Below are 21,456 nucleotides of genomic sequence, written 5' to 3' on the forward strand. Positions count from 1 at the left end.
TTGGAAGCAGTTCCTGAAGCTGGTGTTGGAGTTGTTCCTGTAATTTAGTCTGGAGGATGGCCGAGATACGGTCCTCCAATGGGGGCACCGGTACCGTTTTAATTTTCTTCGGTACCATAGGTGCCGCTCTACGCTCCGGTGATGAGGAGGCCGATGAAGAGGCACTCACCGTTATCGGAGCGGAGCGCTTACGGGACTTGCGGGATGTCGGAAGGACCGGTGTCACCGCCGTGGCTGGAGGGCGCTCGAGGGAAGTGGAAGGCTTCTTAGCCGGCTTACCTGGCGCCATCGACCCCGCAGAAGGATCAGGTGGTGTCGATGTTGACGATGCCGATTTCGGCGGTGCCGTCGACGTCGGGGTCGGATCCATAGCAGAACCGGTGCCGAAGAGGAGATTCTGCTGAATTTGTCTATTTTTAAGTGTGCGTTTTTGAAGAGTCGCGCAGCGGGTGCAGGTGTCAGCCCGATGTTCCGGACCCAAGCACTGTAGGCACCAGTTGTGTGGGTCCGAAAGGGAAATCGGGCGTGCACACCGCTGGCACTTCTTAAAACCCGGCTGAGGGGGCATGAAGGGAAATACGGCCTCAGCGAAATCAAAGCCGGAGGCTTGTATGATGGCAACAGGCCCCGCCGGGGCCTGTTGAAAAATAAAGGAAAAAATAAAGTTTTTTTTGTTTGTTTTTTTTTAGATTAGAAAGAAAACAGAAAACCCGAAGGAAAAAAGCAGAAAAAATCAGAATAACGCGAGCGGGAAGGCAAAAAAGGAGTGTTCAACAGCCGTTGAATACCACATGCGTCTTCTTCGCTCCGCGGAAACGAAGAAACTGGAGACCACGCACTCCTCCGTCGGGCGGGAAGGCACTCGCGCATGTGCGGTGCGGCCAACTAGAACTTTCTAGTTAAAAAGGTCCGTACCGGGGCTCCGTCGGTGACGTCACCCATACGTTAAGAATATGCTGCCTGCTTGTCCTGGGATAACTCTCCTTCCCCCCCCCCCAGTATAACATTTTTCTCTCCCTTCCTCCTTTCTGGCCCCGCTCCCAGTCCAACATTTCTTTCTCCCTTCCTCCTGCATGCTTCTTCTCCTCTGGTCCTCCTTCCCTCCCCTAACCAACATCTCTCTCTCCCTCCATGAGTCCAACTTATCATTCTCTGCCCTCTCCTCCTTCCCGAGTATGACATTTCTCCTTCCCTCATTTCTGCCCCCCCATCCATCTCACCCTCTCCACGAGTCCAACCCTTTCTACATCCTGCATACTTTTTCCCTATCTCCTTGCCTCTTCCCTCGAGTGACATACTTCATTCCCACTCCCCAACCCATGTTCTTTCCCCATGCATTATTTCTCCCTCTCCTCCACCCCATGTCCATTTCTCCCTCTCTCATCACTCTCACTCCTCCTGTAACAATTTTCCTTCCTTCCTTTCCTCCAACCCCACTAATATGCTCTCTCCCCATCCACCATCACACTTTCCCCTCCAGTGTGTAGCATCTTTCCTTTCCCTCCCCTTCTATCAGGTCCAGCAGCACCTCTTCTCCCTTCCCTTTCCCTGCCCCCTGTCCAGCAGCTCCTCTTCCTCTACCTATGTCCAACAGTACCCCTTCTCCCTTCCATCCTCCCCCTTCCCAGCAATACCCCTTCTCCCTTCCCTTTCCCTCCTCCCTTGTCCAGCAGTTATTCTCCCGTCTCTAACGGTAGCTCACTGTGTGTTTTTTAACTTGGTCACACAACTGCCGCTAGGATTAATTTAGACACTGTTTCATCAGGGAGCCTCGGGGCCTTTGCTAGGCCGGCCCGTTTCGATGATGCCCGCCTAGCAAAGCCTCCGAGGCTCCTGGATGAAACCGCGTCTAAATTAACCCTAGCGGCAGCTGTGTGACCAAGTTAAAAAGTACACGGAGCTGCCGCTGCTGGTCAGGGGGTCGGGGTTGCAGAGAGAAACGCGACAGCAGCAGGAAGATGCTTCTTGTAAGGGGGGGTGCGCGCTTAGAGAGAAGCGCGATAGCAGCAGGAAGATGCAGCACCGGCACTACAGGAGGTGCCTCGCAGTGACAGGTAAGTCAGCTGGCTAGTGCTTCTCTTCCTCCTCTGTGAGCCGTGGCACACTTGGAATCTCAAGAGGCACACTATTGTACTGCGGCACACATTTTGTGATACACTGACCTATACAAAATTCCCCCCTCTGTGTGCCCTGCTCACCATCCATCTACCTCCAAACTACTTGCTATCGCATTTAGGTACCAGTTAAAGTTTCCAAGTATGTAAAATATTGGTATTTACATGCGTTTGTATGCATGTGTACAAAAAAATGCCAGCATTCTGTCATTCAGGTGCCTTCTTAGCACTTAAAATAGATGCAATTCGTAAGATCAGAGTTTGGGATGGATATAAAAAATATAGGGAACAGAAAGGTATGACAAGCTAGAATTTACTGATGTACTTGTCAGACCTAGAACTGCCCTCTGTGTGCTTAGGGAGAAAAACATTTACTGGATGATATTATGAGAAGGAAATTATCACACAGCAGATGCTGGCAGAGTTGTAGTGCTTTAACCTAAAGACTTTTCATCAAATTCTGCCTCAGGGGAAAAAAGTACCTACAGATATCTGCGCTTGCTTTTTCTATGAGTACTTTTTCCCCTTCCCACAATGGGCTTCATTTCAAACATTCCCAATATATTTTTCCCTAACCTTCCTCTTGCCTACTCTAATCCCTCTTTGCTCTCCATTTTAAATTTGTAAGCCACCAAGATACACGACTTCTTGTGTGATTGGTGATATATCAAATGTCTTCAAATAAATAAAATTCAAAGCCACATTCATTGTAGTATTCCCCACTCTAAATCCAGCTCTGGGAATGCCACTGTTGGATGCAAATGGAACAATGCACATCCTTTTACCTGCACATGGAGTGAGCAATTTTCACACAGTGTGTGTAAACGGCTTTTCAAAATTGATCTCCTAATGTGTGACCAGATTTAAATCCTATACACATACATATTTAAACTGGGAGTAGCTACTACTGACCATGCACAGAACTCAATTTTCCAATCACCTTCCAAATGCACCTCAAGAACTTTCAGGGATTAATGTGAGCAACTCTAAATCTGATTGGCTGAAAAAGCCGCCTTCTGTCTTGTTTTGTTCCACACAACTCCCGAGACCCAGTTTATTGTCTCTTACTCGATTCTGTAGAAGATTGTTAGTGGCTGTGATTTTCAGTGGTTTAGTAGGAATGGGATTTACAGTTTCTTCATCTTCTTCCTCCTCCTCCTCCTCCTCCTCTTCTTCTTCCACCTGCAACAACAGACACAGCCTTTAAGGCTATCAAATTTCAGAAGTGACTTTTGAGAACTCTGAAGACAGCTCAGGGCCCCAGAATCCTAATACAGGTAGTCCCCGGGTTAAGAACAGGTTCCGTTTCTAAACCATTCTTAAGTTGAATTTGTATGTAACTTGGATCCTAGTATTCTTCCCACCTTCTTCACCTCATTGAGGCCCCTCTTGCATCCCTTTCCATCCATCCCACTGTTCCCTCTCCACCACCACATCCAACATTACTCCCTCATCTCTCTTTTCCACATGCATCTCTACCTCACTCCTCTCCCACCATGTCAAATAATTCTCTATTTCTCCCTATACCCAACAATTCTCCTCTATCTTCATCTCCCCATATGCACCATCTCTTTTTCCCTCTCTCAGACACCCAATTCGCCCTTTCTATTCCCTCCCCCACCTCAGCATCTCATTCCCTCTCTCCCTCCATTCTTCCATCCTATGGCTCATGCTCCCTGCCCTCCCTCCATTCTGTGTCCCAAGTTCATGCCCCTCCCTCCTTCCTCCCATCCATCCTTTGTCAGAAGTTTGTGCTCCCTCTCTCCCAAGTCCCAACGCACTGTTCTCACTCCCTCTCTCCATTCTGTGTCCCAAATATGTGCCTCCCTCCAGCAGGTGTTTATCTTCTGATCGGCTCCCTCCTCCTTCCAGCCACAGTCATTTCTCTGCACAACGCCGCGGGTAGTGGCTCCTCCGTGCATCTTGCAGCTGAACTGGAAGTCTTCCCTCTGATGTCAGAGGAAGCTCCTATCATGTCAGAGGGAAGGCTTCTGGCTCAGCCGCAGGATGCATGTAGGAGCCGCTGCCCACGGCTTTGGGCAGAGAAACGACTGTAGCTGGACGGAGGAGGGAGCCGACCAGAAAGTAAACACCTGCTGGAAGGAGGCATGTATTTTTGGAGCACAGAATGGAAGGAGAGTGGCGCGTTGGAACTCAGGAGGGAGGGAGAGGTGTGTGTTGAGACACCAAACATAGAACCAGAGGGACCCCCATTCATAAGTACAAGTCTGACATAAGTCGATGTTCGTAAAACGAGGACTGCCAGTAATTACATTTTGCATGTTTCACCCTTCAGCAGTACCCTGTCATAAGAAACAGACTGACATTCACTCTAATAGTGTCGATGATGAAGGGCTGAAAGGAAACTATATTGTGGTGAGTTTCCATCCCATTTTTTTCCCCCAAACATATTTATTGATATATAAAGGATAAAGGCATATGATTTAGAAAAATGCAGCTGATAATGTAAAACTCCTGTTTAAAGTAGTTAAGGTTGGACATGTGCTGTGGGCAAACGGGTTAAAGATCTGTACTAGCAATGCAGACTGAAAAGCCAGTGAAAGATTAAGTGCCCAAGTTGGAAAACAGCAGTAGAAATAAGCTGGGTAGTCAATCAGAGGCACTGGATGATGAAAACGGTATATAAATTTAAAAAAATAAAAAAGTAACAAAATAAATAGTCTCATGATACCTGTGCCAGCCAATACATGAGAAATGATCAAGAAACTGAAGAGATTATTCTACCAAAAAATAAATTGTCTGGATAGCCATCTAGAGGAGATTTGCTGAAAATTGCCCGTTACCGCAGCATTCAGTCAGTCTTAGTCAGGCTGAGCCATGGTAGGAAAAATGACCTGGCAGAAACCGATAGGGCAATTCTTTAAACTTGCACCTAAATATACATGTAGATTATAGATTAGCATTTACAAGCATCATTGGTGCCAGTAATTGGCATTTACATAAGTAAATACAAAGCATTATTCTATAAAAGTACATTCCAAAATTACTTAGCCTTTACCTGAAAGAAAAAAAAAAAAGGTGGAGGGGAGTGTACATACAGGTATGTCACCAAGCGACACATGCAACTTATAGAATATCGTATTTCCCTATATATAGGCCGTGGCCTATATATGGGTTTTGCAGTCCAAACAGTGGATGTGGCTTCCTTATATGGGGCGACCTATCTAACGACATTGTAGGTTAGTAGATCCCCCCATATCTTTTTAAATAATGTAGCTCCCTCACTGACCTCCTGCCGCCTTCAATATTGCAGCTGCAGTGCAGGGCAGGAGCAAACTTTTCAGCGTCCAGCACCTCCCCTCCCCCCGCGCTGCTTGCTCAATGCCTGCATCAGTTTTCATGGGACTCGCGAATCCCACGAGAACTGACACAGGCATTGAGGAAGCAGCGTGGGGTGGGCTGGACGCCGAAAAGATAGCTCCTTCCCTGCACCGCAGCCGTGACATTGCAGGAGGCAGTCGACTGAGGTAGGGTATTTACCGGGGGGGAGGGATGTATAGGCCGCCCCAAGTGGTTTTAAAACTCTTAGATAAGCCGCGGCTTGTAACATGGGGTGGCTTATCTAAGAGTTTTAAAACATGTATAGGCATTTTTTGAGGCCTATACACCGGGGCGGCCTATATGCGGGGAAATACAATACTACTGTATCAGTTACATGCACCCTGAAGCCATTATAGAACTGGTGCTATGCAAACACCATTGTGGCACCTAAATCAAGGATCCAAGATATAAAATTACCCCCAGTATGTACAAGATAGCTTTGGAGATGTTCAAATTGTAGAACAACTCAAAAAAAAACCCAAAACAACAACCAGCATAGAAAGCAATGTTACTTACCGTAACAGTTGTTATCCAGGGACAGCAGGCAGCTATTCTCACTAGTGGGTGACATCATCCAACGGAGCCCCGATACGGACATCTCACAAGCATACTTGCTTGTAGAAACTTTTAGAAGTTTTGAGTTGCCCACACCGCGCATGCGCAAGTGCCTTCCCACCCGATGCACCGGGCGCGTCTCCTCAGTTCAGATAGCCAGCAGAGAAGTCAACCTAGGGGAGGTGGGTGGGACGTGAGAATAGCTGCCTGCTGTCCCTGGATAACAACTGTTACGGTAAGTAACATTGCTTTATCCCAGGACAAGCAGGCAGGTATTCTCACTAGTGGGTGACCTCCAAGCTAACCCAAATGGGATGGTGGGAGAGTTGGCAACTTAGGAGAATAAATTTTGTAATACTGTTTGGCCAAACTGTCCATCCCATCTGGAGAAGGTATCCAGACAATAGTGTGAGGTGAAGGTATGAACCGAGGACCAAGTGGCAGTTTTACAAATCTCCTCAATCGGTGTCGATCTGAGGAAAGCTACAGAGGCTGCCATTGCTCTGACTTTACTGTGAAGGGGTAATCCAGCCTGGGCATAGCAGAAAGAGATAGAAGCCACCATCCAGTTGGAGATGGTGCGCTTAGAGATAGGGCGTCCCAACTTGTTCGGATCGAAGGAGATGAAAAGTTGAGAATCAGTTCTGTAAGGCTTGGTGCGTTCCAGGTAGAAAGTCAAAGCACATCTACAGTCCAGAGTGTGAAGAGCTAATTCTCCAGGATGAGAATGAGGCTTTTGAAAAAACACAGGAAGAACAATGGATTGATTCAGATGAAATTCTGAGACCACCTTGGGGAGGAATTTGGGATGAGTGCGAAGGACCACCTTGTCATGATGAAACACTGTAAAGGGCGGATCCGCAACCAATGCTTGAAGTTCACTCACTCGACGAGCAGAAGTGAGGCCAATGAGAAGCACCACTTTCCAAGTGAGAAATTTCAGAGGAGCCTTGTTAAGAGGTTCAAATGGAGGCTTCATAAGTTGAGAAAGAACAATATTGAGGTCCCAAACCACTGGAGGCAGTTTGAGGGGAGGATTGACATGGAAAAGTCCTTTCATGAATCTGGAAACCACAGGATGTGCAGCCAGACCAAAAGGAAGCGCACAGAACTAATAGTGCTGACCCACAAAACAACGCAAAATGAAGAAGTGCTGATGGGAGGCCCAAATTGGAACATGCAAGTAGGCCTCTGTCAGGTTGAGAGAGGTTAGATACACCCTCGATTGAACTGCCAGAATCACAGATCGCAGTGTCTCCATGCGAAAAGATGGAACTCTAAGAGCCCTGTTGATCCCCTTCAAATCTAAGATGGGCTGAAAAGTCCCCTCTTTCTTGGGCACCACAAAGTAAATCGAGTACCTGCCGGTGCAACACTCCTAAGGGGGGCACTGAAACCACAGTTCTGAGATCTAGCAATCTGTGAAGGGTCTGGCGAAAAGCCTGCTTCCACTTTGCCTGACAAGGAGAAACTAGAAAATGACCTGGCAGGGAGCAGGCAAACTCCAGAGCATAACCATCCCGAATCACCTCCAGGACCCACTGATCGGACGTGATCTCTGTCGACTTGTGAAAATACTCACATAGCCGGACACCCATCGGAACCAGAGGGGGCGCTGGCAAGGAGTCATTGGGTAGGACGGGCTGCGGGAGAATCAGCGGGGGATTCCTAGCCCCCAACGGGCTCCCTGAAAGGAATGCATGCACTGAAAACACTCCCAGGAAAACCCAGAAGTCAGCAAGGTAGCAGCCCAATGCCCAGGGCAGAATCTGCGGAAATCCCGCAGATGCCCCCTAGCAGTACCACCTCTAACTGCTGGGCAGGCATGGTCCTCCAAGCAGGCGGGGCACTTTAAGAGTCTGTCAGAGTCTGAACCAACTTATCCAAATCATCTCCAAACAAAAAAGACCCCCCAAAAGGAAAATTTTGTGAGTTTAGTCTTGGATGCCGCATCCGCTGACCAAACACGCAGCCACAAGGTACGACACGCAGCCACCCCAAAAGCCAAAGACTTGGCGGAGGTCCTCACCAAGCCATAGAGGGCGTCCGAGAGGAAAGAGGCCGCCATCTCAATCTTCGCCACCTCTTGATCCACCAAGGTCCATCAGACTCAAGGTCAAGAATACGCTCAGCTCACCGAAACACGGCCAGAGCCCCGAGCCCCCCCACAAATAGCACCTGGACCCCCAAGGCAGAGACATCAAAATTCTGTTTAAGGAGAGTATCCAACTTATGCTACTCAGAATCACGTAAGGCAGAACCGCCCTCTACGGGCACGGTATGCCGTTTTGCAATAGTGGAGAGGTAGCCCTATCCCCCTCCGGGATGGGATACAAACAAGCCATGAAGTGCGAAAAACGTAACGGTGCTTCCGACGTATTTCACTGTGCCTGGACAATATTCCGAATATCCTGATGCATAGGAAAAGAGCGGGACGCAGGGCGGATCCCCCAAAGAAGAGGGTCCTCCACATGCTGTGTCTGGGAGTCGTCTCTCTGAAAAGGGCGCACCACGGACACCACCTCGCCAGTAGCCAGAAAAGCCGAGGCTCCACTACCAGCGGCCATCCCCTCGAGAGGATCCTGGAGGTCTCCCCAAGGGTCCAGATCCACATGCTCCTCAGACCACAAGTCTTCTTCCCAGGCCTCCCACAGGCGCTTGGATGAGGGAGGAGGAGGGGCATAAAAGGAGTAGAGGGGGCAAAGCTGAAGTGGGCGTGGAGGGAACAAACCTCCCCCCGGGCCAACCGCAAAACCTCTGGCTGCCTGAAAATAAGCTCTGCACAAAGCAAAAAATAAATCAGGGGAAAAACCCCTGGCGGCCCCATGGGCATGGGACCCCGTGCCCGAGCAGGGGACCTAGCAGAAACCTGCCCCTGTTTTTCCAAGACAGGGGGAAGGTCACCTGAGGTGGTAGAGCAAATGGAGGGTTTGCTAGGTAAAAATGGCGAAGTTCCCACCAAAAATAACCCCTCCAGGGCCTGTAGCGGCTGGGAAGCCTGAACTGTTCCAGCTGCTAAAGTAGGCAAGTCGGCATCAGCTGTTAAAGAAACAGCTGTGAGGGAATCTCTAGCCGCTTTGGCGGTAAGGGAATACTTTTTCCCCTCACCGTCAGCAGCTGAGGAAATCCCTCTGTGAGCAGTAGGGGAAGACCGGGCTTCCCCACTGCTCGCTGCCAACTCGCGAGGCATGTGTGATAGGGAACCCTGGCCACCGGCAGCCGCTGCCAACGAAGCTCCTCTACTGCTCCGGCCTGCACAGTGTCTACACAGGCTGGCCACGAGTGCCTCGCGTCTACAGCAAATTGAGCACTTCTTCCCCTGTGAAGTGCTCATTACTCCATACACAACCTAACTAAAGAAAAGTGCCGGTTAGCAGAAAAATACAGTAATTTACATTACATTTAAAGGGAAAGCAACCCTTCAGGCCAGCACTACCGCAGGATTTTTTTTTCTTCACAGAACAGACTCCACTTTGCTTTCAAAACAGTATGCCTTACCAACCAGGGGGCAAGACTTATTGCTGAGGCACCTCTAAAAAAGTGTTGGGGGAGGTGGAGGAAAGTGGGGGAGGGACCCAGCACGCAACCTGCCGGGTTTGATACCCCCCAAAATCGGACAGACCACCAAACAGGGTCCACTCAAGCTCAATCTGGCACCAAATACGGACAAAAAGCCCTAAACAAATTCCAACAGCTGTACCAAGGGAGATGGGTACAGCTCACCAACACCTGTTGGAGACTGAGAGAAGACTGAGGTAATTTGGGGAATGACACCTAAAATGTACTATTCCAAACTTTTGTCTCAGTGTCCACCTGCTGGTCATGATGAGATAACCCACTTGTAAGATTAACCTATACCAGTCTGGAGAGTTGCTAAAGAAAACCTGTTTTAATTTGCAAAGAAGCCCCCAGCAGTAAAAAACACAAACAATTTAGTCCTTTTGAGAATGATCCATATACTTCTAGATATTCATTTGCAGCTCACAACATCCTATGTATTATTAGCAATTCAGGGTCATGCCCTCAACATAGATAATCATGGATGCTTAGGACGCCTAGTAACATCTACCTTTGGAATCTGCATGCAATTTTTTTTAATTGGTTAATTGGCATGGCAATTGACTGCGCTAGTTTTCAGGTGTGGTTGTCTTAGGCATCGCTAGATGTTTGAGTTAGGCGCCGGTAAATTAGGCCAAGTAAAACCTGGCCTAATGTATCGATGTCTACCTCTAGGACGCCTAGCAATGCCTAAGCATGCTTAGGTGCATTATTCTATAAGCAGTGCTTAGCGGTTGATTGACAACTACGATGAGTGTTGCCTACAATGTAGGCGCTACTAGGTGCCGTTTATAGAATCAGGCCCTTATGTCAAAAAGTAGGCATGGTTATGGGTAGAGAATAGGTTTGGTTGACTTAGGCATCTGATATATGCACCACCAAATTAGGCGAGTGAAAAGCTGGCATAATGGAGTGGCACTTATGTCTAAGTCTGCTTAGGTGCTGCTAGGCATGATTCTATAAATGGAACAGTTTTTTTCATTGATAACCGCACTGAGCGGCGCCATTTATAGAATCTGGCCATTAGTGCACAAATGTGAGCTATCAATCTATCTCTGGCACCCTACCCATTTATTCTCATTTCCATGTTTATTTGCTTACTTTTCCACTTTGAAAAATAACAGGCACTCTCACTCTGCCTCTTTAGGGATGGCAGCAACAAATGGTCTCTCTGATTTAGGGCCTAACGATAGTATTACTTTATAATGAAAGGAAGGAAAAGCTCCTTCCCCACACTGTCAGGGGTCATGGTTTTATGCAAATACACGCCCCACTCCAACCCATTCCTCAGAATTAAAGGAGCAGAAAGTGACTACACATATATGGCTCTTAAATCAGCAGCAAAGCCAACGCTCAACCCATCCACCCACTTCCTAAGTTATGCCCTAGTACACATGTCAAACACAAGGCCCGGGGACCGAATCTGGCCCGCCTGGCCATTTTATGTGGCCCGCGGTGACTCTGCCACATCTAAGCGCCCGACTGTACAACCCCAGTCCCAGTGGTGCTCCAAGTGTCTGAACGCACTGCCCCACTCCCAGCAGTGCTCTAAGCTCTTCACTATGCTGCCTCAGTATCCATTTGAAGGCCCCAGTCTCAGTGTAACAGCTAGGTTAGAGCAGGGCGCTCCACACAAGTGCCTGAACGCGCCACAGTTGTCTGAGGGTGAGGAAGGACCTATACTTCTACTAATACTAAGTATCTTTTATTAATACTAAGTAATTTTTATTAAAAAATTAGGCCCGCGACAGCCTATGTTTTAGATTTTGGCCCCTTCTGTGATTGAGTTTGACATCCCTTCCCTAGTACCTCATTTTGTGTGTGGTTGTTGATTACGTTGATCCTCATTCCTGTTGAAGGGTGGGAGAGTCCAGGAGTGGTACCCTTTAGCAGTGCAACCTGTGGAATCTGAGAACATTAGCACATTCCTGTCAATAACAGCCTGCAGTCTTGAAATTCATGAATGTAATACATAAAGCCATGTTTGAACACCAGTGATCCACCGGTGGGGGGAAGCCTTCAAGTGCCTTAAACAATAACATACCCCAGTTAACCAAATTTCTGACCAACTCAAAATAACAGGAATAAATCCCTGGATCAGCACCTGCTGAATCTGAAGATTATTCCCTCTTCATTTCATCCATTCAGCTAAACATACTAAAGGAGTATAACAAATAGCATCTTTTCTGAAAATTAAATTACAGTTTTTGGTGGAACTCATGCAGAAAGAGAATTATAAATTATTGTAATGAATAGATACCATTTTTCCATTATAAGTACAATACAAGTGAAGAGATGGGAGGGAGGGAATTTTGAATTTTATTAAATGTTTGGATTTGAATTTTATTAAATGTTGGTAAAAAAGAATATTTCATAGGATATATTTAATTGCATGTTATGGTAGGGATGGTTGGGAAGGGGTTAAATTTTATGTATTATTGTTAACTAGTCTTTAAGCCCGTTACATTAACGGGTGCTAGAATATATGTCTGTCTTTTTTTCTTTCTGTCTCTCTCCCCCTCCATTTACCTGTGTAGTGCTGTCTTTGCTTTTTTCCTCACGTTGCACTCTCCAGCTGTAACATTACTGCCTCGCTTTTTCTCCTGCAAGCATGTCTGCTCTCCTTCTCATCCCCAGGCTCTTTGCTCTTTTTCTCTTCTTGCAGAGGTCTCTGCTCTACTTTCTCTATGTGTTCCTTATTCCAGCAAACCTCTATGCTGTATTTCTCTGTATGCTCCTGATCTTGTGTTTCCCTGTAGGTATTTATTCCTATTTTTTTTCCTTCTTCAGTCTCAGCTCTTCTTTCTCTGAACATTTCCTACCTCAGTCTCTCCAATTTTCTTTCCTTCTTCAGTCTCAGCCCTTCTTTATCTGAACATTTCCTTCCTCAGTCTGTCCAATTGCAGCTCTCTTGCCCTCTAAGCCCCTGCTGCAAGTGGCTGTGCATGTCTTCTCTCCTGCTCCCCTTTCCCGACAAATCTGCGACTCCAGCAGCATATGCAGCACTGTACACACGCTGCTTCGGGGCCTTCTACTGCCCTGATTTGCTCTGCCACGTCTCTGATGATGTCATCAGGGACGTGCCAGAGTAAATCAGGGCAGTAGAAGGCCCCGAAGCAGCATGTGTAGAGCTGCTTGAATCGGCGTTTTGGAGTCGGGACCGCAAAGAAAATAGCGGCTGGAGTCTTTTTTCGGCGCTTCCCTTCCCGCCCCTTGAGGTGTCGCCGCAGCTCCTCTCGATCCCCACCAGCGTCGGAAACCTTCTCCGACGCTGGTTTGGCTCGTGAGAGGAGCCGACAGGAGAGCATGATGTCCAGCGCTGGGATCCAGTCCTTCCGGCAAGTGTAGGTAGGTGCTGGGGATTCGCGCATGCGCACTCCTGCGGCCACAGACCTGCTGATCATGGAAGCACACCGATAGGAGTGCGCATGTGCGGCTAGCGTTTTATTATATAGGATATGACAGAATTTCAAGTGATGTATTTAATTTCAATTGTCAACTTATTGATACTTGTTGTAAGATGTAAAAATGAATAAAGATTTAAAAAAAAAAAAAAAAAGGGGGATTCTACTTTTCTTTATATAAAGAAACTGATGTTATCCAGTGATTGACTCCAGAACCAGAAAAAAATCAGAATGGCACAAAAAATAACCTAATATCTGGGAGGAACAACATGTGGGTTTAGATAGTACAGGTAAAAGAAAGATTTCAGATTGCCCTGCACTTATCTTTATTGAGGGGAGTCTCAGCCAGGGCTGCTGTTTTTTTTTTTTTAAATAGACCATGAGAAGAGATTCTGATCATCTGGTATTAGTACTGGAGGTCTCATCACTCACTGGAAGAGGAGTATAGTGGGGCAAGAAGGGACCACGTCAGAAATCATAAGAGCAAAAAAGTTGTTTCCGAGTTGGTAACTGGAAATTTTCTTATGCATGTCTACTTTTGTTCAGAAAATCCAACACTCACTGGGGAGGTTAGCTATTGGGTAAGCACTAAGACTAATACAATACAAAGTAACAAAATCACCAAGCCCTAATTAGTAAAGGATTATACAGTACTCCCCCGATATTCGTGGGGGTTCTGTTCCAGAACATCCCGCAAATCTTGAAAAACCGCAAATACGGATTTTCATGGGGGAGACTGAAGAGGGCAGCGGGAGAGGGCAGCAGGAGAGCAGCCGGAGCGCCGCGAGTGCAGGAAATCACTCGCGGTATGCTCCGATCGCCTCTTCCTACACTAAGTCGGGCCTTATCCAGTCAGGAGCTGCGTGTCAAAGCAGCTCCTGGATTGGATAAGGCCCAACTTAGTGCAGGAAGAGGCGGTCGAAGAATACCGCGAGTGATTTCCTGCACTCGCCGGCGCTCCGGCTGTTCTCTCTTGCCTCTCCCGCTGCCCTCTCCTTGTCAGTGGTTCGCGGTCAGAAAATACCGCGAATGACTAGGACCACGAACCGCCGACTGCGAACGACCGGGAGAACACTGTGCTCAGAAAAAAGTTTTGAAAAGACCAGACTTTGGGCCCCAGCCCCAGCTGTAAAGGTTGCTCTTCAATCACAGCACTTGTTGAAACATCATATTACAGCTGTAAATTCATCTGCTACTAAGCATATTCTAAGAATATAGCAGCATATAGTAGCAGATGAATTTAGGGCTATAACATGATGTTTCAACAACTACAACTACTATTAATTATTTCTATAGCGCTACCAGACGTATGCAGCGCTGTACTGAGTCACAAAGAGTTAAGAAAACAGTCCCTACTCAAAAGAGCTTACAATCTAAACAAGCAACACAGACAAACAGGATGGCATGGATACAGTTAAGGGGAACGGTTAATCAGCTGGCTGGGTCGGAGGACCGAGGAGTAGGGTTAAGGATTGAAAAGGGGGGGTTTTCAGTCTGCTTTTAAACAAGGGGAGGGAAAGAGGCTTGACGGATAAACTCGGGTAATTTATTCCAGGCATAGAGGGTAAGCTGCATGAAAGGAACGAAGTCTGGAATTGGCAGTGGAGGAGAAGGGTAATGTTGAGTGACTTATCTGAGGAATGGAGTTCTCTGAGAGGTGTATAAGGAGAGAGAAGCAAGAGGAGATACTGAGGGACAGCAGAATGAACACACTTGTAGGTCAGCAATAAGATCTTGAACTGTATGTGATGGCAGATAGGGAACCAGTGAAGTGACTTAAGGAGAGGGGTGACATGAGTGTAGTGAGGTTGGTAGAAGATGAGTCGCACAGCAGATTTCTGCACAAGATTACAAGAGGGAGAGGCGACATTGAGGGATACCACTTAGTAGTAGATTGCAGTAATCTAAGCAAGAGGTTACAAGAGCTTGGACAAGGGTCCGGGTAGTGTGCTCAGAGAGGAAGGGGTGAATTTTGGTGATAATGAAGAGATAGAAGCGACAGGTCTTAGCAGCTTGTTGGATATATGTAGAAAATGAGAGGTCAGAATCGAAGACGACACCAAGGTTGTGAGTAGAGAGCTGCACGGGAACGGGGACGACGGGAATCCCGCGGGACCCGCGGGCATCCCACGGGTTCCCCCTTCGGGTCACGGGGTTATCGTGGGGACGCCCCCTAGGGTTGCGGGGATCCCGTGGGGACGCCTCCGAGGGTCACGGAGTTCCTGCGGGGCTGGATGTACTAAGTCGCGCGGCTTTTCTCCCTACCTGCTCTGCTTACAGCACAGAGCCGAACGGAAGTCTTCCAGACGTCAGCGCTGACGTCGGAGGGGAGAGAGGGCTTAAACAAAGCCCTCCCTCCCTCCGACGTCAGCGCTGACATCGGGAAGACTTCCGTTCGGCTCTGTGCTGCAGGCAGAGTAGGTAAGGAGGAGTAGCCTCGTGGCTCCCAAGGGAGGGGGCGGTGCGCCCCGCCCCGGGTGCAGCACAGCCGGCCAGGTCCCCTTACTTTTGTGGCGCTTCCCCGACCGACCGACAACAGCCCCGGTCTGACAAACCTCCCTGCCCTTAACCGCAAATCTAAATTACCTTCTTACAGCAGCTGTAAGAAGGAAATTTAGATTCGCGGTTAAGGGCAGGGAGGTTTGTCAGACCGGGGCTGTTGTCGGTCGGTCGGTCGGGGAAGCGCCACAAAAGTAAGGGGACCTGGCCGGCTGTGCTGCACCCGGGGCGGGAGAGAAGGAGGGGGGAGGATGCTGAAAGCACTGGGGAAGACAAAGGGGTGGAGAAGGACGCTGAAAGGCCATGGGGAAGACGGGGGGGGGGGGGGGAAGGACACTGAAAGCATTTGTGGAAGACAGAAGGGGGAGAAGGACGCTGACAGGACATGGGGAAGACGGGGGGAAGAAGGACGCTGAAAGCACATGGGGAAGACAAAGGGGTGGAGAAGGACGCTGAAAGGACATGGGGAAGACGGGGGGGTGGAGAAGGACACTGAAAGGCCATGGGGAAGACAGAGAGGGAGAAGGACGCTGAAAGGACATGGGGAAGACAGAGGGGGGAGAAGGACACTGAAAGGACATGGGGAAGACAGAGGGGGGAGAAGGACGCTGAAAGGACATGGGGAAGACAGAAGGGGGAGAAGGACGCTGACAGGACATGGGGAAGATGGGGGGGGGGAGAAGGACGCTGAAAGGAAATGGGGAAGAGAGAGTGGGGAGAAGACGCTGGCAGGGAAGAAGACAGAGATGCCAGACTATGGGGGGAGCGGAGGGAAGAAGATGGGTGCCAGACCAATTTGGAAGGGGGGAGAAAGGGAGAGGCACAGTAACAGAGCAAATGGAAGACGCAGAAGGAAGAGAGACAGTGGATGGAAGGAACTGAATGAGAACATGAGGAAAGCAGAAACCAGGCAACAAAGGTAGGAAAAGAATTCTATTTCTTTTTTTTTTTGCTTCAGGATAAAGTAGTATATTAGTTGTGTTGATAAAAATTTATAAACAAAAGAGGCTCTCGTAGAAACCCATTTACAAAGTATGTATTCTTCCCAATTAATATTTCCAAATTAATAAAGTCTTTTTGCTTATTTGTAAATGGGTTTCTACCAGAGCCTTTAATTCAGTAGCATAATTAAATGAAATAACTATTTCTGAAGTTTATAGGGACGGGCGGGGACGGAGAGGATTCCTCACGGGGACGGAGGGGATTCCTCACGGGGACGGAGGGATTCCTCACGGGGACGGAGGGATTCCTCACGGGGACGGAGGGATTCCTCGCGGGGACGGAGGGATTCCTCGCGGGGACGGAGGGATTCCTCACGGGGACGGAGGGATTCCTCACGGGGACGGAGGGATTCCTCACGGGGACGGAGGGATTCCTCACGGGGACGGAGGGATTCCTCACGGGGACGGGTGGGATTCCTCACAGAGACGGGTGGGGACGGGTGAGACTTTGGCGGGGACGGGTGGGAACGGGTGGGATTTCTGTCCCCGCGCAACTCTCTAGTTGTGAGCAGAGGAGACTGGAACAATGATAGTATTATTTACAGAGATGAAGAAAGGAGGGGGAGGAGCAGAGGGTTTAGGAGAAAGAGTAGCAGCTCAGTCTTGGACATACACTCAAACCTTGGTTTACGAGTGCACCAGTTTGCGAGTGTTTTGCAAGACGAGCAAAACATTCGCAAAATCGGTGCCTCGGAAACCGAGTTTGACTCGATTTACGAGCGCCACCCCCCGCGATCCGGCATCCCCCCAGCGATTCAGAATCCTCCTCCCGCTCGCATCGTGTCGTCCCCCCACCCACGATCCTACATCCACCCCGAGCACCGAAATAACATCCCTTACCCCGATTTGACACCGGCACCAGCACCAATGCACAGGACATGCCGGTGCCCAAAGATGCTCCCTCTTGGCTGTGCTGGGTTGGGCGGTGCATCGGAGATCCTCCCTCTTGCCTGTGCTGGACTGGACTGGGCCTTGAGCATTGCGCATGCTCAAGGCCTTCTTGTCTCGCTCTCTCCGAGATTCTCAGAATCTCGGAGAGAGCGAGACCAGAAGGCCTTGAGCATGCGCAAATGCTCAAGGTTCAGTCCAGCCCAGCACAGGCAAGATGGAGGATCTTTGGGCACCGGCACCGGCATGTCCTGTGCATTGGTGCTGGTACCGGTGCCAAATCAGGGTAAGGGATGTTATTTCGGTGCTCGGGGGGAGGTGATGTAGGATCGTGGGGGGGGGGGCGACGCGAGTGGGAGGGAGGATGCCATTTCGCAGGGGGGATGCCAGATCATGGGGGGGTGTATGGAGCAGCACCAGTAGCCTCGGGGGGGGGGGAGGAGGTGGAACGAATCAAAGCGAGTGTCCCTTACTTCCTATGATATACAAGCAATTTGGTTTACGAGCATACTTCTGGAACGAATTATGCTAGTAAACCAAGGTTCCACTGTATTTAGTTTCAGATGATGGCAGGACATCCAGGCAGCATTGTCAGCCAAACAAGCAGAGACTTTTTCTTGGACTTTAGGTGAAATTTCAGGTGTAGAGAGGTAGATCTGGGAGTCATCAGCATAAAGGTGATACTGGAAGCCATGGGAGGAGATCAGGGCACCAAGGGAAGAGGTGTAGAGAGAGAGGAGATCCTAAGACAGAACCCTAGGGTACACCAACCGCTAGCAGGGTAGCAGAAGAAGAGGACCCACCAACACATACACTAAAGGTGCGTTGGGAAAGGTAGGAGGCAAACCAGGAGATGACAGAATCACAGAATCCAACCAAGGACAGCTGTGATTGCAAAAAGAAGAGCAACCTTTACAGCTGGGGCTGGAGTCTGGTCTCTTCAAAACTTTTTTCTGAGCACTTATGAAGATGATACAGTGTATATAATCCTTTACTAATCAGGGATTGGTGATTTTGTTACTTTTGCTCTGATTCATAAATTTAATTTTTCAGGTTTGTTCGTTTGTTTTTGTCAGTTCAGGTTCAGTTGGACTCTCTATCAACAAGCCCCTGTTCAAGAGGAGGCCCCTTTATTGGTGTGGCATGTTCCTGTAATCACGCAGTCATTTCCTTAGGTAAAACTTCTGAAGAGAGTTATGGACTGTTCATTCTGTAAAAGAGCACAGAAAAAAGGCTGCAGTTTTCACCAGTCCATAGGAAGATCCAGACTTGATGCTATCCCAGTTTTGAACTGCGCATGGTGCAAGCCATGTACATTTATCCTAAACACAGTTTTGGCAATACCCCTAAAAACAACTCTACAGCTTCCCTTGCTAATCCAGCACTGGAATCCCACCCACAGTTCTCGTTAATGCTGCTTGGTTTGTTTGTTTGTTAACTTGAAATTTTTATTGAAGATTAAAAGAAATGAACATACGTCCCACCCAAAAAAAAAAAAAAAATTTCAGCCCAACTTTTCTATACCCAATATAAACCCCCTTCTCTCCCTCCAGTGCTGTTTTTCTATGTACAGTGAAGCTATATGGTCTGTCTATAGAGATGAAGTTTCTACAAAATGCTTCTACAGGACAGATTTAAAACTGTAAGCAAGACTCTCCTGGCAATGCTAACACTTTTTTAAAAATTTAAGACAGGGGTATCACTCATGTCAGTATTATACTGCACTGGGAAAAAAATGCATTACATGTTCTCTCCCCCCACTTTCCCCACCAATTTTTCCCTTTCCATTCCCTTTCTCCCTAAACTCTCCACAGTAGGTTCTTTCAAGCCCTTCCTTATTAATCTCTCTCCATCAGTCTCTCTCTCCCCCTCCCTCCCTCTCAATTCAGCCATTCTTTGACAATCCTTTTCTCTCTCCTAAGCCCCACCCCAAGTCTCTCTCCTACCCCCACACATTTCTCTATAATCTCTTCCCTCAGCTGCTAATATCTTCCCCCCAGAAGTCAACTTTGCATCCCTACAAGCATTTTTTAAAATTACACAGGTCAACACATCATTTTCATCAGAGTTAATATTGGGTGAGTTTTGTAATATTTTTCATGCTGATTTCAAATCTGTGTTTCGTTTTTCACTAGCACGTCACATTTATGCGATGAGGCTCATTATATATAATTATAAACGTTAATTGGGCGATATATCATGCATTTATAGGATAAACATATAATGAGGGTTAACAACAGTTGTCTTTATTTTTCTATGCTACAGATATTATTTTCCGGTGATTAATACCAATCTTTATCATGCAAAGACATTGTACTAATCATCCAGATAATTTCTGTTACATCTGTGGTTCATTCACAATGAAAGCACATTGTCGCCCAATTACTGTACACTTCTCCCTCCGTATCCACGGGGGTTAGGGGCAGAGCCGGCCCGCGAATATTAAAAAAACAGCAAATAATATTCAGGCCGGTTCTGACCCACCCCCTACTTCCCCCCAGCATCCCTTAAGCCTTTTTTGATTTATTTTATTTATTTATCAGATTTTCTATAACATTATCAAGTATCCACTTGTACAGAAAAGTTGAGTTTCAACGAGTTATTATGAAAAAACATTAATGGGAAAAAAGAAACATGAAACATGGTCAACTGAAGGAAATGTCCAAATTAAACAATGAGCATTCATACTGTCTCTGCTCTCAGGCGAGCAGCCGTCAAGAAAGTTGTCTATTGGGTAGGATCATAGAAGACATATTTTTGCATTTGATACTGTATCACACATTTACATGGGTGACGAAGGAAAAAGGTTGCCCCTAAAGAAGTAACATCCGGTTTTAAAGTCAGAAATTCACGTTGACGTTTTTGTGTGTCTCGTGCCAGGTCTGGGAACATTTGTATTTTATATCCAAGAAATTCTTTTAATTTATTTTTAAAGGAAAGTCTAAGCAACCAGTTTTTATCTGGTGCAAATGCTACTGTAACAAGAAGTGTTGCCGGTACTGCCATTTCCCTATCTGAACGTTCCAATAACAATGTAATATTTGACGGCTGTTGGTCATCTTGTAATTTTTCCCCTTGTTGTTGTTCTTCTCTCCATATAGGTAAATAGTAAACCTGGGTAAATGGTGGCAACAATTCTTCTGAAATTTCTAAGACCTCTGTCAAGAAACGTTTTAATATGTCTCTAGGAGTTGTTGTTGCGACTCTGGGAAAGTTAATCAATCTGAGGTTATTATTACGAGATAAATTTTCTAAAGTCTCCAATTTCCTTCTCAGATTTGTATTATCTCTCACCAATATTTCTGTAATCTGTTTAGAAGTAACATTGGATGTTTTAAGGTCTTGTAGTTCAATTTTAAGGTTTTTAATATCAACTTCTTGAATATTTACTTTTTGCTCCAACTGAAGCAACTGGGGTTTAATTGATTTAGCCAGGTCTGCCACGAGATCCCAGATAGCATCCAGAGTTACCTCTTGAGGTTTCTTTATTGTAGAGAAAGATTTTTCAAATTGGGTTTTAGCATCCTCACTAGTCGACTTCTCCTCCTGACGGCGACTCTACCTTTCGCGGTTCACCCTCTGGATAGAAACTACAGGCTCCAAAGGACTCTTCTGCCGAGAATCCAAGTCCAAACTCCCCTCTCTGATGTCCGAGGCCTCCGGGGAAGGAAGCACACCTCCGGGGAAGGAAGCCTTCCGATTGCTCCTCCTCCTGCGGGGAGCTGGCAGTCTGAGGGAGAGCGGGAGGTGCTCTTGCGTCGGGACTCAGTGTAATCTCTAGTCCCGGGGAGACTGCCTCTGCCTCGCTACAGGGCGCCTTCAATGGGGTTGCCGACGCCGCTGAAATTTCCTGCATTCGGCATAGGAGCTCATCGATATTGCCGAGTCGGGCCAGGCCAGGTTGCCGCGAGTCTCCAGCGAAACTACGGCCCCCTCTTCTTTGGCATTACAAAAGGTAATTTTTTTCCTCTCAGGCAAAGGGAACCAGGAAAATCACTCGAGCGACCGCACCGAACCGCTCAGCTGACCCTTCCATCCGCCATCTTGGATCTCAGACGCGGTTTCTGGGATCCCTTAAGCCTTACCTGGTGATCT

General features: G+C 47.7%; 1 protein-coding gene across 1 annotated transcript in view; it reads right to left on the reverse strand.

Moving 5' to 3' along the window:
• POLDIP3 (DNA polymerase delta interacting protein 3) overlaps nt 1-21,456 on the reverse strand; it is a 103,368-nt gene that overhangs the window by 48,726 nt on the left and 33,186 nt on the right. Inside the window, exons 3-4 of the mRNA XM_033935180.1 lie at nt 11,379-11,477; nt 3,183-3,296 (exon numbers count right to left, since the gene is read on the reverse strand). Of these exons, the coding sequence (XP_033791071.1) occupies nt 3,183-3,296; nt 11,379-11,477 (213 nt within the window). The remainder of the gene's footprint in view (nt 1-3,182; nt 3,297-11,378; nt 11,478-21,456) is intronic.

The sequence above is a fragment of the Geotrypetes seraphini genome, chromosome 2 (genome assembly GCF_902459505.1).
Source record: "Geotrypetes seraphini chromosome 2, aGeoSer1.1, whole genome shotgun sequence".
Classification (NCBI taxonomy): Eukaryota; Metazoa; Chordata; class Amphibia; order Gymnophiona; family Dermophiidae; genus Geotrypetes; species Geotrypetes seraphini.